We start from the raw sequence: 22,579 nt of genomic DNA, 5'->3' as shown, positions 1-22,579 counted from the left end.
TGACCACCATCACCACTCCCATCACCACCATCACCACTACTGTCACCACCTTGACCATCACCACCATGACCACCATCACCACCACAACCATCACCACCACTAGTTAGTTATATCCAGAATGTTTATTATCAACTAACAACAAACGTACAGACAAAAAACACCTCGAGGGACGATTTACATGCATAGTGATGATAAATGGCACAGATTAGGATGTCACGAATACAAAGGAACTCACAGAGGGGGGTGGGGACTGCCTGTCAGTCAGGGGTAGGCTCTCATAGCCAGGGTTGCCATTGGAGGAAACGTTTGGAGTCCTGTGTAGAGACAGAAAGAGAGAGGAAACGAAAAGGTGGAAGGCAGAAGAGGAGGAATAGGAGCAGGAGTGGAGAATGAGTGAGAGAGAGGGGAAAAAGGGATGAGACACATTGAGAAAGACGAAAAGATGGAGGTGGACCAAAGGAGGGAACCGAGGTGGGGTAAGAAGAGAAAGGGAGGAAGAGCGATTAGCGAAATGGTGATGTAGAAACGGACCTCCTTATAACTGGTGGCATTAGTGTTATTAGGGCACTTCATCTACGTAGGCAGGGGGATAGCTGGAGGTTTTAGATATTATACACACAGTCCACTCCTGAGAAGTCCACTTTGGGAAATGCAAACTCATGTACAATGATGAAGTGCACATTTGTGTACAACGTGTACGTGCATGGCAACTTAAAACTTCAGACTTCACCAGTCCCAATTCAAAATACATTCATTTTGAATTGCTCTGGATATCCACATGCTCCACTTTAGTGTGTCTTTCCAGACGGCCCCAAACCAGAGCATTTATCAGGAGTCCACTGCATTCTTATTGTTTATTGGGTACCTGGAATCTGAGTTACTTTACTCTGGGCAGTTTGGTCATGATACTGTTACTATTAGATCTAGACTAGGGCCACTGACGATCACAGTGTTTACAGTGCCTGAATACACCAACTGGACTTGGCATTTAGTTATGTTCTACATGCTAAGGCATAAGGTAGGAAAGTACACTTCTTAGGGCATTAACTGGACTTGGCATTTAGTTATGTTCTACATGCTAAGGCATAAGGTAGGAAAGTACACTTCTTAGGGCATTAACTGGACTTTGCATTTAGTTATGTTCTACATGCTAAGACATCAGGTAGGAAAGTACACTTCTTAGGGCATTAACTGGACTTTGCATTTAGTTATGTTCTACATGCTAAGACATAAGGTAGGAAAGTACACTTCTTAGGGCATTAACTGGACTTGGCATTTAGTTATGTTCTACATGCTAAGACATAAGGTAGGAAAGTACACTTCTTAGGGCATTAACTGGACTTTGCATTTAGTTATGTTCTACATGCTAAGACATCAGGTAGGAAAGTACACTTCTTAGGGCATTAACTGGACTTTGCATTTAGTTATGTTCTACATGCTAAGACATAAGGTAGGAAAGTACACTTCTTAGGGCATTAACTGGACTTGGCATTTAGTTATGTTCTACATGCTAAGGCATAAGGTAGGAAAGTACACTTCTTAGGGCATTAACTGGACTTGGCATTTAGTTATGTTCTACATGCTAAGACATAAGGTAGGAAAGTACACTTCTTAGGGCATTAACTGGACTTGGCATTTAGTTATGTTCTACATGCTAAGACATCAGGTAGGAAAGTACACTTAGGGCATTAACTGGACTTGGCATTTAGTTATGTTCTACATGCTAAGGCATAAGGTAGGAAAGTACACTTCTTAGGGCATTAACTGGACTTGGCATTTAGTTATGTTCTACATGCTAAGACATAAGGTAGGAAAGTACACTTCTTAGGGCATTAACTGGACTTGGCATTTAGTTATGTTCTACATGCTAAGACATCAGGTAGGAAAGTACACTTAGGGCATTAACTGGACTGGCAAAGTATAGAAAGAGAGTGAAAGACCGAGAGAGAGAGAGAGTGAAAGAGGAAGAGACAGCGAGAGAGAGTGAAAGAGAGGAAGAGACAGCGAGAGAGAGTGAAAGAGAGGAAGAGACAGTGAGAGAGAGTGAAAGACCGAGAGAGAGTGAGAGGGAGTGAGAGAGAGGAAGAGACATTGAGAGGGAGTGAGAGAGGAAGTGACAGTGAGAGGGAGTGAGAGAGAGGAAGTGACAGTGAGAGAGAGTGAAAGACCGAGAGAGTGAGAGGAAGTGACAGTGAGAGGGAGTGAAAGAGGAAGAGACAGCGAGAGAGAGTGAAAGAGAGGAAGAGACAGTGAGAGGAAAGAGAGAAAGACCGAGAGAGTGAGAGGAAGTGACAGTGAGAGGGCGTGAAAGAGAGGAAGAGACAGTGAGAGAGAGTGAAAGAGAGGAAGAGACAGTGAAAGAAAGAGAGGAAGAGACAGTGAGAGGGAGAGTGAAAGAGAGGAAGAGACAGTGAGAGTGAAAGACCGAGAGAGAGTGAGAGGGAGTGAGAGAGAGGAAGAGACAGTGAGAAGAGAGTGAGTGAAAGAGAGGAAGAGACAGTGAGAGTGAGAGAGTGAGAGGGTGAGAGAGAGGAAGAGACAGTGAGAGAGAGGAAGAGACAGTGAGAGAGGGAGACATTGAGAGGGAGTGAGAGAGGAAGTGACAGTGAGAGGGAGTGAGAGAGAGGAAGTGACAGTGAGAGAGAGTGAAAGACCGAGAGAGTGAGAGGAAGAGACAGTGAGAGGGAGTGAAAGAGGAAGAGACAGTGAGAGAGAGTGAAAGAGAGGAAGAGACAGTGAGAGAGAGTGAAAGAGAGGAAGAGACAGTGAGAGGGAGTGAAAGAGCGAGAGAGAGTGAGAGGGAGGAAAGAGAAAGACAGTGAGAGGGAGAAAGACCGAGAGAGGGAGTGACAGTGAGAGAGGAAAGAGAGGAAAGACAGTGAGAGAGAGTGAGAGGAAGTGACAGTGAGAGGGAGTGAAAGACCGAGAGAGAGTGAGAGGAAGTGACAGTGAGAGGGAGTGAAAGACCGAGAGAGAGTGAGAGGAAGTGACAGTGAGAGGGAGTGAAAGACCGAGAGAGAGTGAGAGGAAGTGACAGTGAGAGGGAGTGAAAGAGAGGAAGAGACAGTGAGAGAGAGTGAAAGAGAGGAAGAGACAGTGAGAGAGTGAAAGAGAGGAAGAGACAGTGAGAGGGAGTGAAAGACCGAGAGAGAGTGAGAGGGAGTGAGAGAGAGGAAGAGACAGTGAGAAGGAGTGAAAGAGAGGAAGTGACAGTGAGAGGGAGTGAAAGAGAGGAAGAGACAGTGAGAGAGAGTGAAAGAGAGGAAGAGACAGTGATAGGGAGTGAGATTGAGGAAGTGACAGTGAGAGGGAGTGAGAGAGAGGAAGTGACAGTGAGAGAGAGTGAAAGAGGAAGAGACAGTGAGAGAGAGTGAAAGGAAGTGACAGTGAGAGGGAGTGAAAGACCGAGAGAGAGTGAGAGGAAGTGACAGTGAGAGGGAGTGAAAGAGAGGAAGAGACAGTGAGAGAGAGGAAGAGACAGTGAGAGGGAGTGAAAGACCGAGAGAGAGAGTGAAAGAGAGGAAGAGACAGTGAGAGGGAGTGAAAGAGAGGAAGTGACAGTGAGAGGGAGTGAAAGACCGAGAGAGAGTGAGAGAGAGGAAGAGACAGTGAGAGGGAGTGAAAGACAGAGAGAGAGTGAGAGAGTGAGAGAGAGTGATAAAGAAATAATAAAGGACAGAGACAGAAAGGGTGAGAGGTGAGAGTAATTTGAGAGACTTGATAACGTGAGACTTGGACACCACAGTGTGGATGGTGGGTGGGAGTGATGGGGTTTACCTAGGTCAACCTGAGCCTCATATCGCCGCAGTATTAAGGCCTGTGTCTCAAATGACACCCTATTCCCCATATAGTGCACTACTTTTGGACACTTAGCCCCAAGTAGTGCACTATATGGTGAATAGGGTGTCATTTGAAACACACTCAAGATCTGTGAGTGATCGATCGGACCGGTCTGTGTCTGTCTTGGAAGGCGCGACAGACCGATAGACAGACACACAGAAAGACAGACTTCTGGAGTTGTGTCTGTTTCTCTGCCTACCCTGCAGTCCACAGTAGCTCTATCTGTGTGTCTGTTTCTCTGCCTACCCTGCAGTCCACAGTAGCCCTGTCTGTGTGTCTGTTTCTCTGCCTACCCTACGATCCACAGTAGCCTTGCCTGTGTCTGTTTCTCTGCCTACCCTGCAGTCCACAGTAGACCTGTCTGTGTGTCTGTTTCTCTGCCTACCCTGCAGTCCACAGTAGCCCTGTCTGTGTGTCTGTTTCTCTGCCTACCCTGCAGTCCACAGTAGACCTGTCTGTGTGTCTGTTTCTCTGCCTACCCTGCAGTCCACAGTAGCCCTGTCTGTGTGTCTGTTCTCCATCTGTGTGTCTGTTTCTCTGCCTACCCTGCAGTTCACAGCAGACCTATCTGCGTGTCTGTTTCTCTGCCTACCCTGCAGTCCACAGTAGCCCTATCTGCGTGTCTGTTTCTCTGCCTACCCTGCAGTCCACAGTAGCCCTATCTGCGTGTCTGTTTCTCTGCCTACCCTGCAGTCCACAGTATCCCTATCTGCGTGTCTGTTTCTCTGCCTACCCTGCAGTCCACAGTAGCCCTATCTGCGTGTCTGTTTCTCTGCCTACCCTGCAGTCCACAGTAGACCTACCTGTGTGTTTGTTTCTCTGCCTACCATGCAGTCCACAGCAGACCTATCTGCGTGTCTGTTTCTCTGCCTACCCTGCAGTCCACAGCAGACCTATCTGCGTGTCTGTTTCTCTGCCTACCCTGCAGTCCACAGTAGACCTACCTGTGTGTTTGTTTCTCTGCCTACCATGCAGTCCACAGCAGACCTATCTGTGGGTCTGTTTCTCTGCCTACCCTGCAGTCCACAGCAGACCTATCTGCGTGTCTGTTTCTCTGCCTACCCTGCAGTCCACAGTAGCCCTATCTGTGTGTCTGTTTTCTCTGCAGTCCACAGTAGCCCTGTCTGTGTGTCTGTTTCTCTGCAGTCCACAGTAGCCCTGTCTGTGTGTCTGTTTCTCTGCCTACCCTGTGGTCCACAGTAGATCTGTCTGTGTGTCTGTTTCTCTGCCTACCATGCAGTCCACAGCAGACCTATCTGTGGGTCTGTTTCTCTGCCTACCCTGCAGTCCACAGTAGCCCTGTCTGTGTGTCTGTTTCTCTGCCTACCCTGCGGTCCACAGTAGATCTGTCTGTGTGTCTGTTTCTCTGCCTACCATGCAGTCCACAGCAGACCTATCTGTGTGTCTGTTTCTCTGCCTACCCTGCGATCCACAGTAGATCTGTCTGTGTGTCTGTCTGCATTGCGTGTGTTTGCTTCCCTGACGAAGCGATCCGTATGTGTCTATATGGAGGCAGAGTGGTTCTGACTACTCCATCACTGTACATGTCTGGGTGGGTGTGAGGTAGAACTATATCCAATGTATTTCCAATGTCAAACGTTTGCCATGTGTTCATGTATACTAACATTACAGGGTGTGGTGAAGTAAATATGTGTGTCTTTTCAAGCTGTGCTAAAACCTCTGTGTCTCTGTTTTGTACCTAACCTTCACTTATGCTCGTTAACATAACAGACTTAGTCAGTAGGTCTGTGTGTGTTCATGCACGCTCCACTACTCTATACTGGGCCTATATGAGTGTCCTGATCTTGTTGGCTTCAGTTGGGAGCTTTGAGTTGAAGTTACACCAAGGCACAGATCTAGGATCAGCTTAACCTCCCCCAAGTCTTCATCCTCAACCACTATTGTAAAAAAAAAAAAAAAAACTGACCTTGGATCAGTGACTGGGGGAAACGTCATCTTATTCCCGGGGGTCTCTCTGAGGCAACTCTGTCTGTCTGTCTGTGTGTCTGTGTGTCTGTGTTACTCACGGGAGGGGTGGCGCGCTAGAAAAGGGAGGAGTCCACCCGGCTCCCTGGTAATTATAGAAGGGGGGCAAGGCCCCTCGCTGAGACCCCGCGGCCGGCTGTCTACGTGCCTGATGGGAAGTGAAGGGGTCCTCGCTCTCGCTGTCCGAATCTTCATACTCCTCGGAATCACTGTCGCCCGTCAGAGAGGGGGGAGAGGAGAACTCATGAGAACAACAATTAGGGGTTTTGGTAACACTTTGTATGAACCTGTGAAATCCTATGGAACAGATACGGAACACACTGTACATGTGTGGAAGACAGCCACAACATCTGTGTACTTTTACCGTACTGTACAAGAATACAACACAAAAACATGTAAAATAGTAATATACAGTACTGTGTAAAAGTTTTAGGCAGGTGTGAGAAAATGCTGTAAAGTAAGAATGCTTTAAAAAATAGACATGTTAATAGATTATATTTATCAATAAACAAAATGCAAAGTGAGTGAACAGAAGAAAAATCTAAATCAAATCCATATTTGGTATGCTTTGCCTTCAAAACAGCATCAATTATTGTAGGTACACTTGCACAAAGTCAAGGATTTTGTAGGCATATAGTCAGGTGTATGATTAAACAATTATACCAAACAGGTGCTAATTATCATCAATTCATTTCTGCAAATGTTGGGGATTTGTTCAGAATTAATGGTCTCCTCAATACTGAGAAGTACAGGCAGATATTTATCCATCATGCAATACCATCTGGGAAGCATCTGATTGGCCCCAAATGTAATCTGCAGCATGACAACAACCCCAAACATACAGCGAAAGTCATTAAGAACTATCTTCAGCGTTAAGAAGAACAAGGAGTCCTGGAAGTGATGGTACGGCCCCCACCGAGCCCTGATCTCAACATAATCGAGTCTGGCTGGGATTACATGAAGAGAGAGAAGCACCTGAGGCTGCCTAAATCCACAGAAAAACTGTGGTTAGTTCTCCAAGACGTTTGGGCCAGCCTACCTGCCGAGTTCCTTCAAAATCTGTAAGTGTACAGTTTAGAAGAATTTATGTTGTTTTGAAGGCAAAGGGTGGTCACACCAAATATTTATTTGATGTAGATTTTTCTTCTGTTCGCTCACTTTGCATTTTGTTAATTGATAAATCTAAACTATTAACATGTCTATTTATTTTAAAGCATTCTTACTTTACAGCATTTTTTCACACCTGCCTCAAACTTTTGCACAGTACTATATATATATATATTTTTTTATCTGTTCAATTAATGGGTTTGTGATGGTGCATTCAGCAATGTCCTTTGGAATACAGACCTCCTGTTAATTTTACATCGATATTCGCAAATAGAAAAAATGAATCCCCTTGTTCATCCCTGAATCTGTTTTTCCCTTCATGTTTCTGGCTGTGACACAGTTGGAAGCTGTTTACTACAGACAGACACACAGACAGAAGCTCTGACAGACCTGGAGGTACAGTAGTGAATTACATACCCATACAGTACGTCAACCCACACCTAGAGATGCACCTCTATATACAGTGGGGCAAAAAAAGGATTTAGTCAGCCACCAATTGTGCAAGTTCTCCCACTTAAAAATATGAGAGAGGCCTGTAATTTTCATCATATGTACACTTCAACTATGACAGACAAAATTAGAAAAAAAATCCAGAAAATCACATTGTAGGATTTTTTATTAATTAATTTGCAAATTATGGTGGAAAATAAGTATTTGGTCAATAACAAAAGTTTTTTAATACTTTGTTATAGACCCTTTGTTGGCAATGACAGAGGTCAAACGTTTTCTGTAAGTCTTCACAAGGTTTTCACACACTGTTGCTGGTATTTTGGCCCATTCCTCCATGCAGATCTCCTCTAGAGCAGTGATGTTTTGGGGCTGTTGCTGGGCAACACGGACTTTCAACTCCCTCCAAAGATTTTCTATGGGGTTGAGATCTGGAGACTGGCTAGGCCACTCCAGGACCTTGAAATTCTTCTTATGAAGCCACTCCTTCGTTGCCCGGGGGGTGTGTTTGGGATCATTGTCATGCTGAAAGACCCAGCCACGTTTCATCTTCAATGCCCTTGCTGATGGAAGGAGGTTTTCACTCAAAATCTCACGATACATGGCCCCATTCATTCTTTCCTTTACACGGATCAGTCGTCCTGGTCCCTTTGCAGAAAAACAGCCCCAAAGCATGATGTTTCCACCCTCATGCTTCACAGTAGGTATGGTGTTCTTTGGATGCAACTCAACATTCTTTGTCCTCCAAACACGACAAGTTGAGTTTTTACCAAAAAGTTATATTTTGGTTTCATCTGACCATATGGCATTCTCCCAATCTTCTTCTGGATCATCCAAAGGCTCTCTAGCAAACTTCAGACGGGCCTGGACATGTACTGACTTAAGCAGGGGGACACGTCTTGCACTGCAGGATTTGAGTCCCTGGCGGCGTAGTGTGTTACTGATGGTAGGCTTTATTACTTTGGTCCCAGTTCTCTGCAGGTCATTCACTAGGTCCCCCCGTGTGGTTCTGGAATTTTTGCTCACCGTTCTTGTGATCATTTTGACCCCACGGGGTGAGATGGAGCCCCAGATCGAGCCCCAGATCGAGGGAGATTATCAGTGGGCTTGTATGTCTTCCATTTCCTAATAATTGCTCCCACAGTTGATTTCTTCAAACCAAGCTGCTTACCTATTGCAGATTCAGTCTTCACAGCCTGGTGCAGGTCTACAATTTTGTTTCTGGTGTCCTTTGACAGCTCTTTGGTCTTGGCCATAGTGGAGTTTGGAGTGTGACTGTTTCAGGTTGTGGACAGGTGTATTTTATACTGTATTTTATACAATTTCAAACAGGTGCCATGAATACATGTAACGAGTGGAGGACAGAGGAGCCTCTTAAAGAAGAGGTTACAGGTCTGTGAGAGCCTTGCTTGTTTGTAGGTGACCAAATATTTATTTTCCACCATAATTTGCAAATTAATTAATTAAAAATCCAACAATGTGATTTTCTGGATTTTTTTTCTCATTTTGTCTGTCATAGTTGAAGTGTACCTATGATGAAAATTACAGGCCTCTCTCATCTTTTTAAGTGGGAGAACTTGCACAATTGGTGGGTGACTAAACACTTTTTTGCCCCACTGTAGTACAACCTTACCTTACTGCTGAGCATGTTCAGAGGAAATGTTAAACTATGATGTAGAAAATTTCAGCAACAACATTATGACATCAATAACATATCTCGTTCTCTATCTCTCTCGCACACACACACAGCCACACACACCTGGGGAAGCTTCTCCAGGCGCCGGGCAGGGAACAGAGGATGGCAGTGAAGGCCAGAGCCGAAAGGAAAGAGTAGAGAGAGAGGTAGAGCAATCCCTCCATCCCGTCAGAGCACAGGCCTTTCAAAGAGTCAATATAATCCTAAGAAACAGAGACAGAAAGAGCAAAAAGACTTGAGAAAACAGCAAGAACACACCAGAGACCATTACACCCCATGTTAAACACCAGGCCTACCTTGTTGAGACCTCGACAGTGGAGTAGCGCCACCAGCTGGTGAAAGTTGCCCTCTGTGGCATTGAGAATCTGCTGAACCTCCCTGAGTGACTTCTACAATGACAAGAGGTAAGGATAATATCACACTCAGTTTCATAAACTGTGTTTTATGTATTTGTCAGCCATTTTGTGTCATGGGTTGCACCCTGGCCCAGTGTGATGTACCTCTGCCTTGGGGACCTGTGGGAGAGCATTCCGGTCCAGGCTGGATAGGTGTGTGTGGATGCTGGAAAGGGCCCTCTGTGACTGGGTCAGCAGCTGCAGACAACAGGTCATTGAAAATATTGCTTCGCATCATCATGCTAACACTGTATAATCTATAAACATCCTGATCAGTACCTATCAGAAAATACAAGTTTACTTACTGTCCTATATCAGTGCCACTAGGGTTGGAATTACAGAGCTGCCCAGAAATTATACAAACCCCCATATATTTACACTGGTCCAGCCCACTAATTTCAGGGCACTCAGAAGAGTCCATGTGCTATTGAAACCCTGATCCCCTAACACCACTACGTGAGACACAGCATCTACAGAGAACAGTTACTACCTGCTGGAAAGGGCTGTTCATACGTCTGCTGCAGGTCAGGTAATAATCCAACACGTCTGGATAGGACAGAGGACAGCAGCAGACCATCAATCAGCAATGAATAAAGTGTGTCAGGGCATTTCAGCATCAAAATGAATGGCTATATGAATGAAATGATCAGAGACTCTTTGTTAGTGTGCAGCGATGCACTACTGTACCTGAGCTGGTCCCCGAGTTGAAGTGGGTGGAGTTGAGCACAAAGGTGTTAGGATCTGTACAGAAGTCACTGACAGACTGGAGATGCAGAGAGAGTTAGAGGGGGAAGAGAGGTAGAGGGATATAGAAAGAAAGACATAGAAAGAGAGAGAGAGGTAGAGGTGAAGGGGGAGAGAAATTGAGGGAGAGATCACAAGGGAAAAGTTAACAGAGACACACTGACTGAATGACACACGTCTCTCCTCAGATATCTGACTGCAGCACTTGGCCCACTGCCTGTTCTATTAGTTTACTGAGTGAATCACATGCTGCATAGATCTACTGTACTTTTACATGTTGTACTGTACTCTCCATACTGTATAGACCTACTGTCCCAATCCATACTGTATAGACCTACTGTCCCTCTCCACACTCTATACACCTACTGTCCCTCTCCATGTTGTATAGATCTACTGTCCCTCTCCATGATGTATAGATCTACTGTCCCTCTCCATGATGTATAGATCTACTGTCCCTCTCCATGTTGTATAGATCTACTGTCCCTCTCCATGATGTATAGACCTACTGTCCCTCTCCATGCTGTATAGACCTACTGTCCCTCTCCATACTGTATAGACCTACTGTCCCTCTCCATGATGTATAGACCTACTGTCCCTCTCCATGCTGTATAGACCTACTGTCCCTCTCCATGATGTATAGATCTACTGTCCCTCTCCATGTTGTATAGATCTACTGTCCCTCTCCATGATGTATAGATCTACTGTCCCTCTCCATGATGTATAGATCAACTGTCCCTCTCCATGTTGCATAGACCTACTGTCCCTCTTCATATTGTATCCATGTTGTATAGACCTACTGTCCCTCTCCATACTGTATAGACCTACTGTCCCTCTCCATACTGTATAGATCTACTGTCCCTCTCCATGATGTATAGACCTACTGTCCCTCTCCATGATGTATAGACCTACTGTCCCTCTCCATGTTGTATAGATCTACTGTCCCTCTCCATACTGATAGACCTACTGTCCCTCTTCATACTGTATAGACCTACTGTCCCTCTCCATACTGTATAGATCTACTGTCCCTCTCAATGTTGTATAGATCTACTGTCCCGATCGATACTGTATAGATCTACTGTCCCTCTCAATGTTGTATAGATCTACTGTCCCTCTCCATGCTGTATAGACCTACTGTCCCTCTCCATACTGTATAGACCTACTGTCCCTCTCCATGTTGTATAGACCTACTGTCCCTCTCCATACTGTATAGACCTACTGTCCCTCTCCATACTGTATAGACCTACTGTCCCTCCCTCCATACTGTATAGACCTACTGTCCCTCTCCATACTGTATAGACCTACTGTCCCTCTCCATACTGTATAGACCTACTGTCCCTCTCCATACTGTATAGACCTACTGTCCCTCTTCATACTGTATAGACCTACTGTCCCTCTCCATGTTATATAGATCTACTGTCCCTCTCCATGCTGTATAGACCTACTGTCCCTCTCCATGTTGTATAGACCTACTGTCCCTCTCCATACTGTATAGACCTACTGTCCCTCTCCACTGTATAGACCTACTGTATAGACCTACTGTCCCTCTCCATACTGTATAGACCTACTGTCCCTCTCCATACTGTATAGACCTACTGTCCCTCTCCATACTGTATAGACCTACTGTCCCTCTCCATACTGTATAGACCCTGTCCCTCTACTGTATAGACCTACTGTCCCTCTCCAGTGTATAGACCTACTGTCCCTCTCCATGTTATATAGATCTACTGTCCCTCTTCATACTGTATAGACCTACTGTCCCTCTCCATGTTATATAGATCTACTGTCCCTCTCCATGCTGTATAGACCCTGTCCCTCTCCATGTTGTATAGACCTACTGTCCCTCTCCATGTTGTATAGACCTACTGTCCCTCTCCATACTGTATAGACCTACTGTCCCTCTCCATACTGTATAGACCTACTGTCCCTCTCCATACTGTATAGACCTACTGTCCCTCTCCATACTGTATAGACCTACTGTCCCTCTCCATGTTGTATATGTCCCTCTCCATGCTGATCTACTGTCCCTCTCCATGCTGTATAGACCTACTGTCCCTCTCCCTGTATAGACCTACTGTCCCTCTCTATGATGTATAGACCTACTGTCCCTCTCCATGCTGTATAGACCTACTGTCCCTCTCCATACTGTATAGATCTACTGTCCCTCTCCATGTTGTATAGACCTACTGTCCCTCTCCATACTGTATAGACCTACTGTCCCTCTCCATACTGTATAGACCTACTGTCCCTCTCCATACTGTATAGACCTACTGTCCCTCTCCATACTGTATAGACCTACTGTCCCTCTCCATACTGTATAGACCTACTGTCCCTCTCCATACTGTATAGACCTACTGTCCCTCTCCATGTTGTATAGATCTACTGTCCCTCTCCATGCTGTATAGACCTACTGTCCCTCTCCATGCTGTATAGACCTACTGTCCCTCTCCATGCTGTATAGACCTACTGTCCCTCTCCATACTGTATAGACCTACTGTCCCTCTCCATACTGTATAGACCTACTGTCCCTCTCCATACTGTATAGACCTACTGTCCCTCTCCATACTGTATAGACCTACTGTCCCTCTCCATACTGTATAGACCTACTGTCCCTCTCCATACTGTATAGACCTACTGTCCCTCTCCATACTGTATAGACCTCCATTGTCCCTCTCCATACTGTATAGACCTACTGTCCCTCTCCATACTGTATAGACCTACTGTCCCTCTCCATACTGTATAGACCTACTGTCCCTCTCCATACTGCATAGACCTACTGTCCCTCTCCATACTGTATAGACCTACTGTCCCTCTCCATACTGCATAGATCTACTGTCCCTCTCCATACTGCATAGACCTACTGTCCATCTCCATACTGCATAGACCTACAGTCCCTCTCCATACTGCATAGACCTACTGTCCCTCTCCATACTGCATAGACCTACTGTCCATCTCCATACTGTATAGACCTACTGTCCCTCTCCATACTGCATAGACCTACTGTCCCTCTCCATACTGCATAGACCTACTGTCCCTCTCCATACTGCATAGACCTACTATCCCTCTCCCATACCTCCATACATAGACCTACTGTCCCTCTCCATACTGTATAGACCTACTGTCCCTCTCCATACTGTATAGACCTACTGTCCCTCTCCATACTGTATAGACCTACTGTCCCTCTCCATACTGTATAGACCTACTGTCCCTCTCCATACTGTATAGACCTACTGTCCCTCTCCATACTGTATAGACCTACTGTCCCTCTCCATACTGTATAGACCTACTGTCCCTCTCCATACTGTATAGACCTACTGTCCCTCTCCATACTGTATAGACCTACTGTCCCTCTCCATACTGTATAGACCTACTGTCCCTCCATACTGTATAGACCTACTGTACCTCTCCATACTGTATAGACCTACTGTACCTCTCCATACTGTATAGACCTACTGTACCTCTCCATACTGTATAGACCATACTGTATAGACCTACTGTCCCTCTCCATACTGTATAGACCTACTGTCCCTCTCCATACTGTATAGACCTACTGTCCCTCTCCATACTGTATAGACCTACTGTCCCTCTCCATACTGTATAGACCTACTGTCCCTCTCCATACTGTATAGACCTACTGTACCTCTCCATGTTATATAGACCTACTGTCCCTCTCCATACTGTATAGACCTACTGTACCTCTCCATGTTATATAGACCTACTGTCCCTCTCCATACTGTATAGACCTACTGTCCCTCTCCATACTGTATAGACCTACTGTCCCTCTCCATACTGTATAGACCTACTGTACCTCTCCATGTTATATAGACCTACTGTCCCTCTCCATACTGTATAGACCTACTGTCCCTCTCCATACTGTATAGACCTACTGTACCTCTCCATGTTATATAGACCTACTGTCCCTCTCCATACTGTATAGACCTACTGTACCTCCCCATGTTATATAGACCTACTGTCCCTCTCCATACTGTATAGATCTACTTTCCCTCTCCATACTGTATAGACCTACTCTGTGTTTCTCTTTCCATCTCACTCTCTCCCTCTCTCATCCCACTTTTCTCCTCTCTCAACTGTTTCCTCCCTTTCTCTATCACTATCATCCCCTCTCTCTTTTCATTTACATCGATCCCTTCCTTTTTCCTCCCTTCTGACTGCCACATTGTAAAAAGAGCTGCAGGCACACAGACACAGAACAAGGGTCAGTCTGGCCAGGAGAGGGAGTGAGAGACCCAGACACACAGAGAGATAGAGTCGGTCCAGGGCAGTTTAGACCCACAGCTGGGTCATTGTTTTGTCTGTCAGTGGCCAGGGACAGAAGGGCTCTGTGTGGACCGCTGGACGGGCTCTGAGACATCTCCAGCCAGCTCCACATGACACTGGTCTGCTTGAAGCACTCTCCCTCCAGGCCTTTCAACCTTCTTTCATAGACACAGGGGCGCGCACAGGGGCGCTCACACACACACACAAATGTCTCCCCCCCACTGCCCCTCTCTCCTGACAAACTTCCAAGGCATGGATTTGGAATGGGACAGTTGCAAGAAAGAACACTCCTTGGCAGTTCTCAGCAAATGTCATCAACATTTCTATATTCTTGGCTCGCTGCCATTTATTTTATTTTATATATATACACATTTTTTTTACCCCCTTTTTCTCCCCAATTTCATGGTATCCAATTGTTTTTAGTAGCTACTATCTTGTCTCATCGCTACAACGCCCATACGGGCTCGGGAGAGACGAAGGTTGAAAGTCATGCGTCCTCCGATACACAACCCAACCTGGGAGCGAACCCAGTCTCTGATGACACAGAGCTGCAGGCACACTGCGCCACCCGGGAGGCCCCCACTGCCAATTCTTTATCAAAGCAATATTGAATAAAGATCTCTATGTTCTCTATTCCCTCCAAATGTTTATATTATTTTTTTATTTAACCTGAATTGAAATGCCATAATAATTTGTTGCTTTGCTGTAATGATGTGTTGTGGTCTGTGGTGTTGTGGTCTGTGGTGTTGTGGTCTGTGGTGTTGTGGTCTGTGGTGTTGTGGTCTGTGGTGTTGTGGTCTGTGGTGTTGTGGTCTGTGGTGTTGTGGTCTGTGGTGTTGTGGTCTGTGGTGTTGTGGTAGGCATCAATCAATAGAATGGCCAAGATGTGTCATAGTATAGAATCGAATGGTGCTTTTACTGTCACTGGCTGTCCCACTAGTCCCATTTCTACACCACCCTAAACAAACACCTTCTCCAACCGGCTCTCTTTCTCTCTGTGGGTTCTGGTGAGTCTTTGGAGAAGTTTGGAGAAGTTCTCCCTCCCTCCCTCTGGGACTCACTCTATCCATGGATTAACATGTACTACTTACACACGCACACGCACACACACACACACACACACACACACACACACACACACATGCGCGCGCCCACACACACGCCCATGACACACACGCTCGCCGCCACACGCACGCACGCTCCCACACACACGCACGCACGCTCCCACACAAGACACGCACGCACGCTCCCACACACACACGCACGCTCACACACACACGCACGCTCCCCACACACACGCACGCTCACACACACACACGCACGCTCCCCACACACACACACGCTCCCACACACACACACACGCTCCCCCACACACACACACACACACACACGCTCCCACACACACACACACGCTCCCACACACACGCTCCCACGCTCCCACACACACACGCGCGCGCTCCCACACACACACACGCGCTCCCACACACACACACATGAGCGCGCTCCCACACACACGCGCGCTCCCACACACACACATACAACGCGCCCACACACTGCTCACAAACACACAGAAAATACACAGAACACACCTACACACTAATTTCTGCCCCATTTTCCCTCCTTCTTGGTCCCCTGCCATGACTGCAGTGTTCCCTAGGAGGCCAGTCTTTTCACAGTTTAGCACAAGGGGCACAGAGACACACTGAATGCAATACAGAAACACATACACACACATGCAGACAGACACCAACAGAAGTACACAGCCATTCTGTTCTGCTCTGGCCGGGACTTCTTTAAGACATTCCTGAGATACTCTCTAGCCAGCCATGAACGATCAACTCCCTCCCTTCCCCTCAACAACACACACCACCCCTCCACCTCTCCTCCCTTTATCCGTCAGTACTCACCACCACAGTAGCAGTCTCCAGGCCCAGGGATCCCCAGCTCAGGAACAGAGCCAGCCAGGCCAGCACCGTCATCCTGGGAGGAGAAAAACCACACACACATAGAGGTCAGCGAAACACCAAACACACCTCCTAGGAACCATCATATATTACACAGCCTATATAACACAGAGTCACAGAGCATTACAAACTCAGTGTTGTTCGATGCAATACAACACACAGGGTTTAACTGTCGGTCTGTGTGTCTGTGTGTGTGTGTGTGTGTGTGTGTGTGTGTGCGTGCTTACAGGATGAGGAGCCAGCGGGCCTGTTTGGCTAGCCCCAGCAGGATGAACAGACACACTAGGAGGTCCAACAGCAAAAGCAGCACGTAGGACAGCCACCTACAGCCCAGGAGATAACAGCCATCTCAGCAATGGGACACCATAGAACCACACAATGCAGGGAGTACACTTCCAAACACATTTCTATGGTGCTGAACGCAAAACTCAATCTTTCAGCAAACCACAAGGGAGTGATATACTGGCACACGCTATGTGTGTTCTTAACACCCAATTTAAAACATTGGAGAAGAAGACACTCCCACTCCCTTCCCTCACCTGTAGTCCTCGTTGACCATCAGTGTGTTGGCTGCCCAGCCAGGGGAGAAGGGGCTTGGCATGACCCCTCCGACTGGTGCCACTGTGGGGGCCATGGAGGGGGGCACAGGGGTGAGGGCTGCTATGGGAGGATCTCCGCTATTGTTACTGCTGTTCCAGGCACCCCCGTCAGAGGAGCGAGCCATTGTCAGAGAGGTGAGCAGGGACACCACGTTCTCTGACAGTCTCCTACAGTTCCGGGTGGACACCAAATAAGGCTTACTGCCTGTAAACAGCTCCTCCATAGTAGTCAGGGGCCCAGCGATGGACTGCTGTAGCCCAGAGATTGTGTCTGAAACCTGGGGAGGCAGAGAGGGAGGGGTGGGGCAGGACAGAGAGGTGGAGGTTATCAGTCATACAATGAATCTCATGGTTGATTGTATGACTTATAACCTCCACCTCTCTGTGGAAAAAACAATGTACAAAGAGGGCATCCATCACCCAGACAGATAAACCACTGAGTGACCACATGGGGACAGACATATTAACCACTGAGTGACCGCATGGGGACAGACATATTAACCACTGAGTGACCGCATGGGGACAGACATATTAACCACTGAGTGACCGCATGGGGACAGACATATAAACCGCTGAGTGACCGCATGGGGACAGACATATTAACCACTGAGTGACCGCATGGGGACAGACATATTAACCACTGAGTGATCGCATGGGGACAGACATATTAACCACTGAGTGACCGCATGGGGACAGAGAGATAAACCACTGAGTGAGCGCATGAGGACAGACATATTAACCACTGAGTGACCGCATGAGGACAGACAGATCCATATCACACCTGACAAGTTTACACCCCACTTTCTCTCCCTCTCCACCAATATATCTACCACACACACACACACACACACACACACACACACACACACACACACACACACACACACACACACACACACACACACACACACACACACACACACACACACACACACACCTGAAATTTGCTGGGAGGGAGGAGCTAGAGTACTCACCAGCAGATTGATGGAAGCCAGTGTGTAATTGGCTGTGAGAAGAGATGAGGTCAACTGATATATCCCATCATTAGCCTCGCTGTTGCCATAGAAACCAACGCCTATGGCAACACTGCAAAAAGGGGAACAGGGATTGAGGGAGAGAGATTCATATTTCATTCAGTTTGTACTGTATGTACATATTAAATTCATTTTACACAACAAGATGGAACTGGTGAGAGTGATGTGAAATGTGAGAAATGGATGAATGAACGAACGACCGACCGACCACAGGAAAACATACAGATAACTTTGAAGAGTCTTAGCAGTGTCTGCATCTGCAGTCTTCAGTTGGTGTGATATTAGAAACATAAAAAATAATCACATATATATCTCTCTGTTATTCAAATATTCAGATTAAAGCTTAGGCCAGATGTTCACCAAATCCCCTCGCACCCGAGAGCAATGGTATGACCCAATCTCCCACAAAGTATGTGACCCAGATTAGAAAGCGGGAAAAAGAGGAGGGGGTGTTTCATACACGTTTGACTGTATGTTTTCTATGACAGCATCATGTGTGTCTCATATGTGCTCTGATGCACAACTTGAAGAATAGGGTGTAATTTGAGATTTTCCCACAATGCATTTCTAAAACTAAGATGTCTACTACCATGTCTCCCCTTTTTCATCTAAACAGCAAGGTCGTGTATCAGAGAGAGAGATGACATCATCACGGCCGCAGGGGGGGGGAACAGGACCACCATAACACAAACACCTGCATAATGATGACATCACTGAAGCAGAAATCAGATCTGGAGCACATTGTGCTGTTTGATAAAGCAGTGACATCAACTCAGGCTGACAATGCAATCCGATAACATGTGACAACGCTATGCTGCTGAGACGGGAGGGGACATCCAACATCATGCAGTGTCAGAGCTGAAGGTGTTTAACTGTGGGTTTTCTATATGACAACCCAATCTGGCTCAGTAAACCCTGCAAATTATAATCTGGACCGCTAAACCAGTTCCACTTCATTCTTCTCCTCGAATCAGGGACTGATTAAGACCTGGGACACCAGGTGGGTGCAATTAATAATCAGGTAGAACAGACAACCAGCAGTACTCCGGACCTCGTAGGGTCAGATTTGAATACCTGCTGCAATATCCTCATGCAAACTTAAAATGAACATCCTGTCACAATGTGACTAAACGCCCTCATGACAGTGGATGACAGCATAGTCACCAGAGAGGGAACAGAGGAGAGAGGATTCAATACACTGAGATGGAACTTCTGACATCATCGTCACGGTGATAGGAAACCACAAATCAATTTCCAAACCACAAACATGCTGCCACAAGCCCAAACACCTAACCTCAGTGGCCTGGTCCCTGTGGTCAAACGACAACTTGACCACGGTCAGTTAGGTCAACTGCCTGTGTCAGATATTGCCGTGAGCAAAATACTAACCCATTGTAAAGCAGGGACTGGACACTTTCTTTCTACAGTGCTCTGAAAATAACTTCCATCAAAACTCACACATGGTTATTGGACCATTGGGAAATAATGAAAGTTAGAAGATAGTACCTCTGTATTATAAAAAGGATTCCCTTTCCTCCATCCTTGTGACAAATGGTCATATGGTTTGGTCACAGTTCATGAATACAACACTCATGACACTGATGTCACAAAGACGACAGGACATCACAATGACCCTCATGACATCACAACATCCCAATGGCCTGCATAAAGAGGTCACAATGACCCTCATAATGACATCACATTGACCCTTGCAGTGACATCACAATAACCTCTCTTACTCACCAGCACAGTGTGACAGCCGCCACTGACACCCAGGTGACGCAGCAGATACCCTGCCCTTTCTTGCCTCCATAGCCATGGCCCGTGCTGCCCTCTTCATCCTCCTCCTCTTCCTCAGATCCCTCGCTCCGGTCACCACGGCGACAGCAGCAGTAGTGTATAAGGAAGGAGATAATGACGAGGAGGGAGAGAACGAGAGCAATGGCCGAGAGACTAGAGAGGACCAGTAGAGTCTGAGAGAGTAAATCAAATTAAACACAGCACATTACAGACTGATGAGCAACACTGTCATTGTACTTGACTGCATAATGGAAAATGCATTTCTAAGTAACATTATCCCTCTGGGCAAAAACCTGACATAATGTAAAATCAATGTCCATATTCGGTTTATATTTAATTGCATTGCTAACGTGAATAAATCAACCCTTGAAATTCTGTTGTTGATTTACGGTGGAAATCTGGTTCAAATGTGTACGTTTCATTTCTTCATTTTCAAAAAACAAACAATTAACCTAAAATTGTTGACAGATGACATTGATAAAATGTTGGTTCAACATATTTTTGCAGGCGGGATAGAATTGTATTTCAGAAACTCCCATGAGCCTCCTCCACACCATTTGAGAGTCAAATATTGAGGCCAGACTGTAGCAGCTAGGGCTGGGTAAATGTGTCAATATACTGTGTTATGGATAACAACAGGGATTCAGAGCAGCTGGGAGGTGCACGTGTTAGTCATGAGGACTTTAGTGTATTCCCAGCCTTCATCATGGGAACCTCAATATTCTGAAAGAATCCATACAGTGTATTTATGCAAAATAGCTAAATAACAGGTTGATATTGTGATACCTAAAATCACAACTTTTATGCAAAGCAACTTACAGTCATGCGTGCATACATTTTACGTATGGGTGATCCCGGGAATCAAACCCATTACCCTGGCATTACAAGCACAATGCTCTACCAACTGAGCTACAAAGGACCACAATATTCTTTGGTCCTATAATTCCACCGTGACAAATGGCGTACAGTCCTACCTACCCAAGCAGTGGAAGTGAAAGGTGATTAGAACATAAAGTTTTCCAGGGGACATCAACTAAAAAGCTGGAGGCCCCCCCCCCCACACACACACACTAATCTGTATGACTCCATTCAGAAGAGCATACCTACTGCATTCATTAACCAGTAATTGAATGTAATAATATCATTCCTGACTGTTTAACATACTGAACATGATTAAGGGTTAAAAGCTACCTTGTATCGTCACACTACTACCTCAGCTGCAAGCTGTAGTGAACATTAACGTTACTAACCCCTGTCACATCTCTCCTGCATCTCATCTTCAGCCTGCACTCTGACATACTAATATTTATCATACTCAACTTTACTGGAGAGTGCATTTAGCCAGAACACATATCTACAGCATTATCCCTCTCCATCTGCCTGTCTCCCTCCCTTTCCTCTCCTCCACCTCTTATCCCTTTCTTATCCCTCTCTCCTGCTCTCTATAGCCCCCCCACCCATCCATGTTCCCCCTCCTCCCTTGCCTACTTTCTTTCTCCTCCACTCCCTCTCTCACTCCCTCTCCTCCCCCCTCTTCCCCACTCCCCCTCTTCCCCACTCCCCTCTCTCTCCTCCCTCTCTCTCTCACTCCCCCCTCTCTCCTCCCTCTCTCTCTCCCTCCCTCCCTCTCTCTCTCACTCCCTCCTCTCTCTCTCACCTCCCTCCCCTCTCTCCCCCCTCTCCCTCCCTCTCCCTCCCCCTCCCCTCTCCCCCTCCCTCTTCCTCCCCCTCTCTCCCCCTCACCCTCCCCTTTCCCTCTTCCCTCTCTCTTTCTTTCTATCCACGCCACTGCAACTCTATTAATAATCTGTGACCTACTTAAATACATTCACTGGCACCCTCACTTTCTCTATCCCTTTTTACTCTCTTTCTGTCTTGTCTTCTGTTCCCCACGACCTCCTCACGTTACTCATCCTCTCCTTTTTACTCTCTTTCTGTCCTGTCTTCTGTTCCCCACGACCTCCTCACGTTACTCATCCTCTCCTTTTTACTCTCTTTCTGTCCTGTCTTCTGTTCCCCACGACCTCCTCACGTTACTCATCCTCTCCTTTTTACTCTCTTTCTGTCTTGTCTTCTGTTCCCCACTACCTCCTCACGTTACTCATCCTCTCCTTTTTTTACTCTCTTTCTGTCCTGTCTTCTGTTCCCCACTACCTCCTCACGTTACTCATCCTCTCCTTTTTACTCTCTTTCTGTCCTGTCTTCTGTTCCCCACGACCTCCTCACGTTACTCATCCTCTCCTGTCTTTTTACTCATCCTCTCCTTTTACCCTCTCTCTTTCTGTCCTGTCTTCTGTTCCCCACGACCTCCTCACGTTACTCATCCTTTTTACTCCCTCTTTCTCCTGTCTTCTGTTACCTCCTCCGTTACTCATCCTCTCCTTTTACTCCCTCTCTCTTTCTGTCCTGTCTTCTGTTCCCCACGACCTCCTCACGTTACTCATCCTCTCCTTTTTACTCCCTCTCTCTTTCTGTCCTGTCTTCTGTTCCCCACGACCTCCTCACGTTACTCATCCTCTCCTTTTTACTCCCTCTCTCTTTCTGTCCTGTCTTCTGTTCCCCACGACCTCCTCACATTACTCATCCGCTCCTTTTTACTCCCTCTCTCTTTCTGTCCTGTCTTCTGTTCCCCACGACCTCCTCACGTTACTCATCCTCTCTCCAAGTGCTTTCCATTTTTTTTGTCTTTCTC

At 46.4% G+C, this 22,579-nt stretch overlaps 1 protein-coding gene across 7 annotated transcripts in view; it reads right to left on the bottom strand.

The window, feature by feature from the left end:
• The window catches only part of LOC112240395 (protein tweety homolog 1), a 40,370-nt gene that overhangs the window by 2,416 nt on the left and 15,375 nt on the right, over positions 1-22,579 (bottom strand). For 2 of the 7 annotated variants that reach the window (XM_042308185.1, XM_042308184.1), the window contains exons 3-14: positions 19,831-20,060; positions 18,028-18,139; positions 16,994-17,331; positions 16,682-16,777; positions 16,398-16,470; positions 10,159-10,234; positions 9,962-10,017; positions 9,577-9,669; positions 9,373-9,465; positions 9,140-9,279; positions 5,868-6,035; positions 236-314 (exon numbers count right to left, since the gene is read on the bottom strand). In XM_042308185.1, the coding sequence (XP_042164119.1) occupies positions 236-314; positions 5,868-6,035; positions 9,140-9,279; positions 9,373-9,465; positions 9,577-9,669; positions 9,962-10,017; positions 10,159-10,234; positions 16,398-16,470; positions 16,682-16,777; positions 16,994-17,331; positions 18,028-18,139; positions 19,831-20,060 (1,554 nt within the window). Of the gene's footprint in view, positions 1-235; positions 315-343; positions 1,906-5,867; positions 6,036-9,139; positions 9,280-9,372; positions 9,466-9,576; positions 9,670-9,961; positions 10,018-10,158; positions 10,235-16,397; positions 16,471-16,681; positions 16,778-16,993; positions 17,332-18,027; positions 18,140-19,830; positions 20,061-22,579 lie in introns of those variants that run through there. The other 5 variants (XM_042308200.1, XM_042308197.1, XM_042308192.1 and 2 more) reach the window with 4 other exon arrangements.

The sequence above is a fragment of the Oncorhynchus tshawytscha genome, linkage group LG03, assembly GCF_018296145.1.
Source record: "Oncorhynchus tshawytscha isolate Ot180627B linkage group LG03, Otsh_v2.0, whole genome shotgun sequence".
Classification (NCBI taxonomy): domain Eukaryota; kingdom Metazoa; phylum Chordata; class Actinopteri; order Salmoniformes; family Salmonidae; genus Oncorhynchus; species Oncorhynchus tshawytscha.
This window is presented reverse-complemented; position numbering and strand designations above follow the sequence as displayed.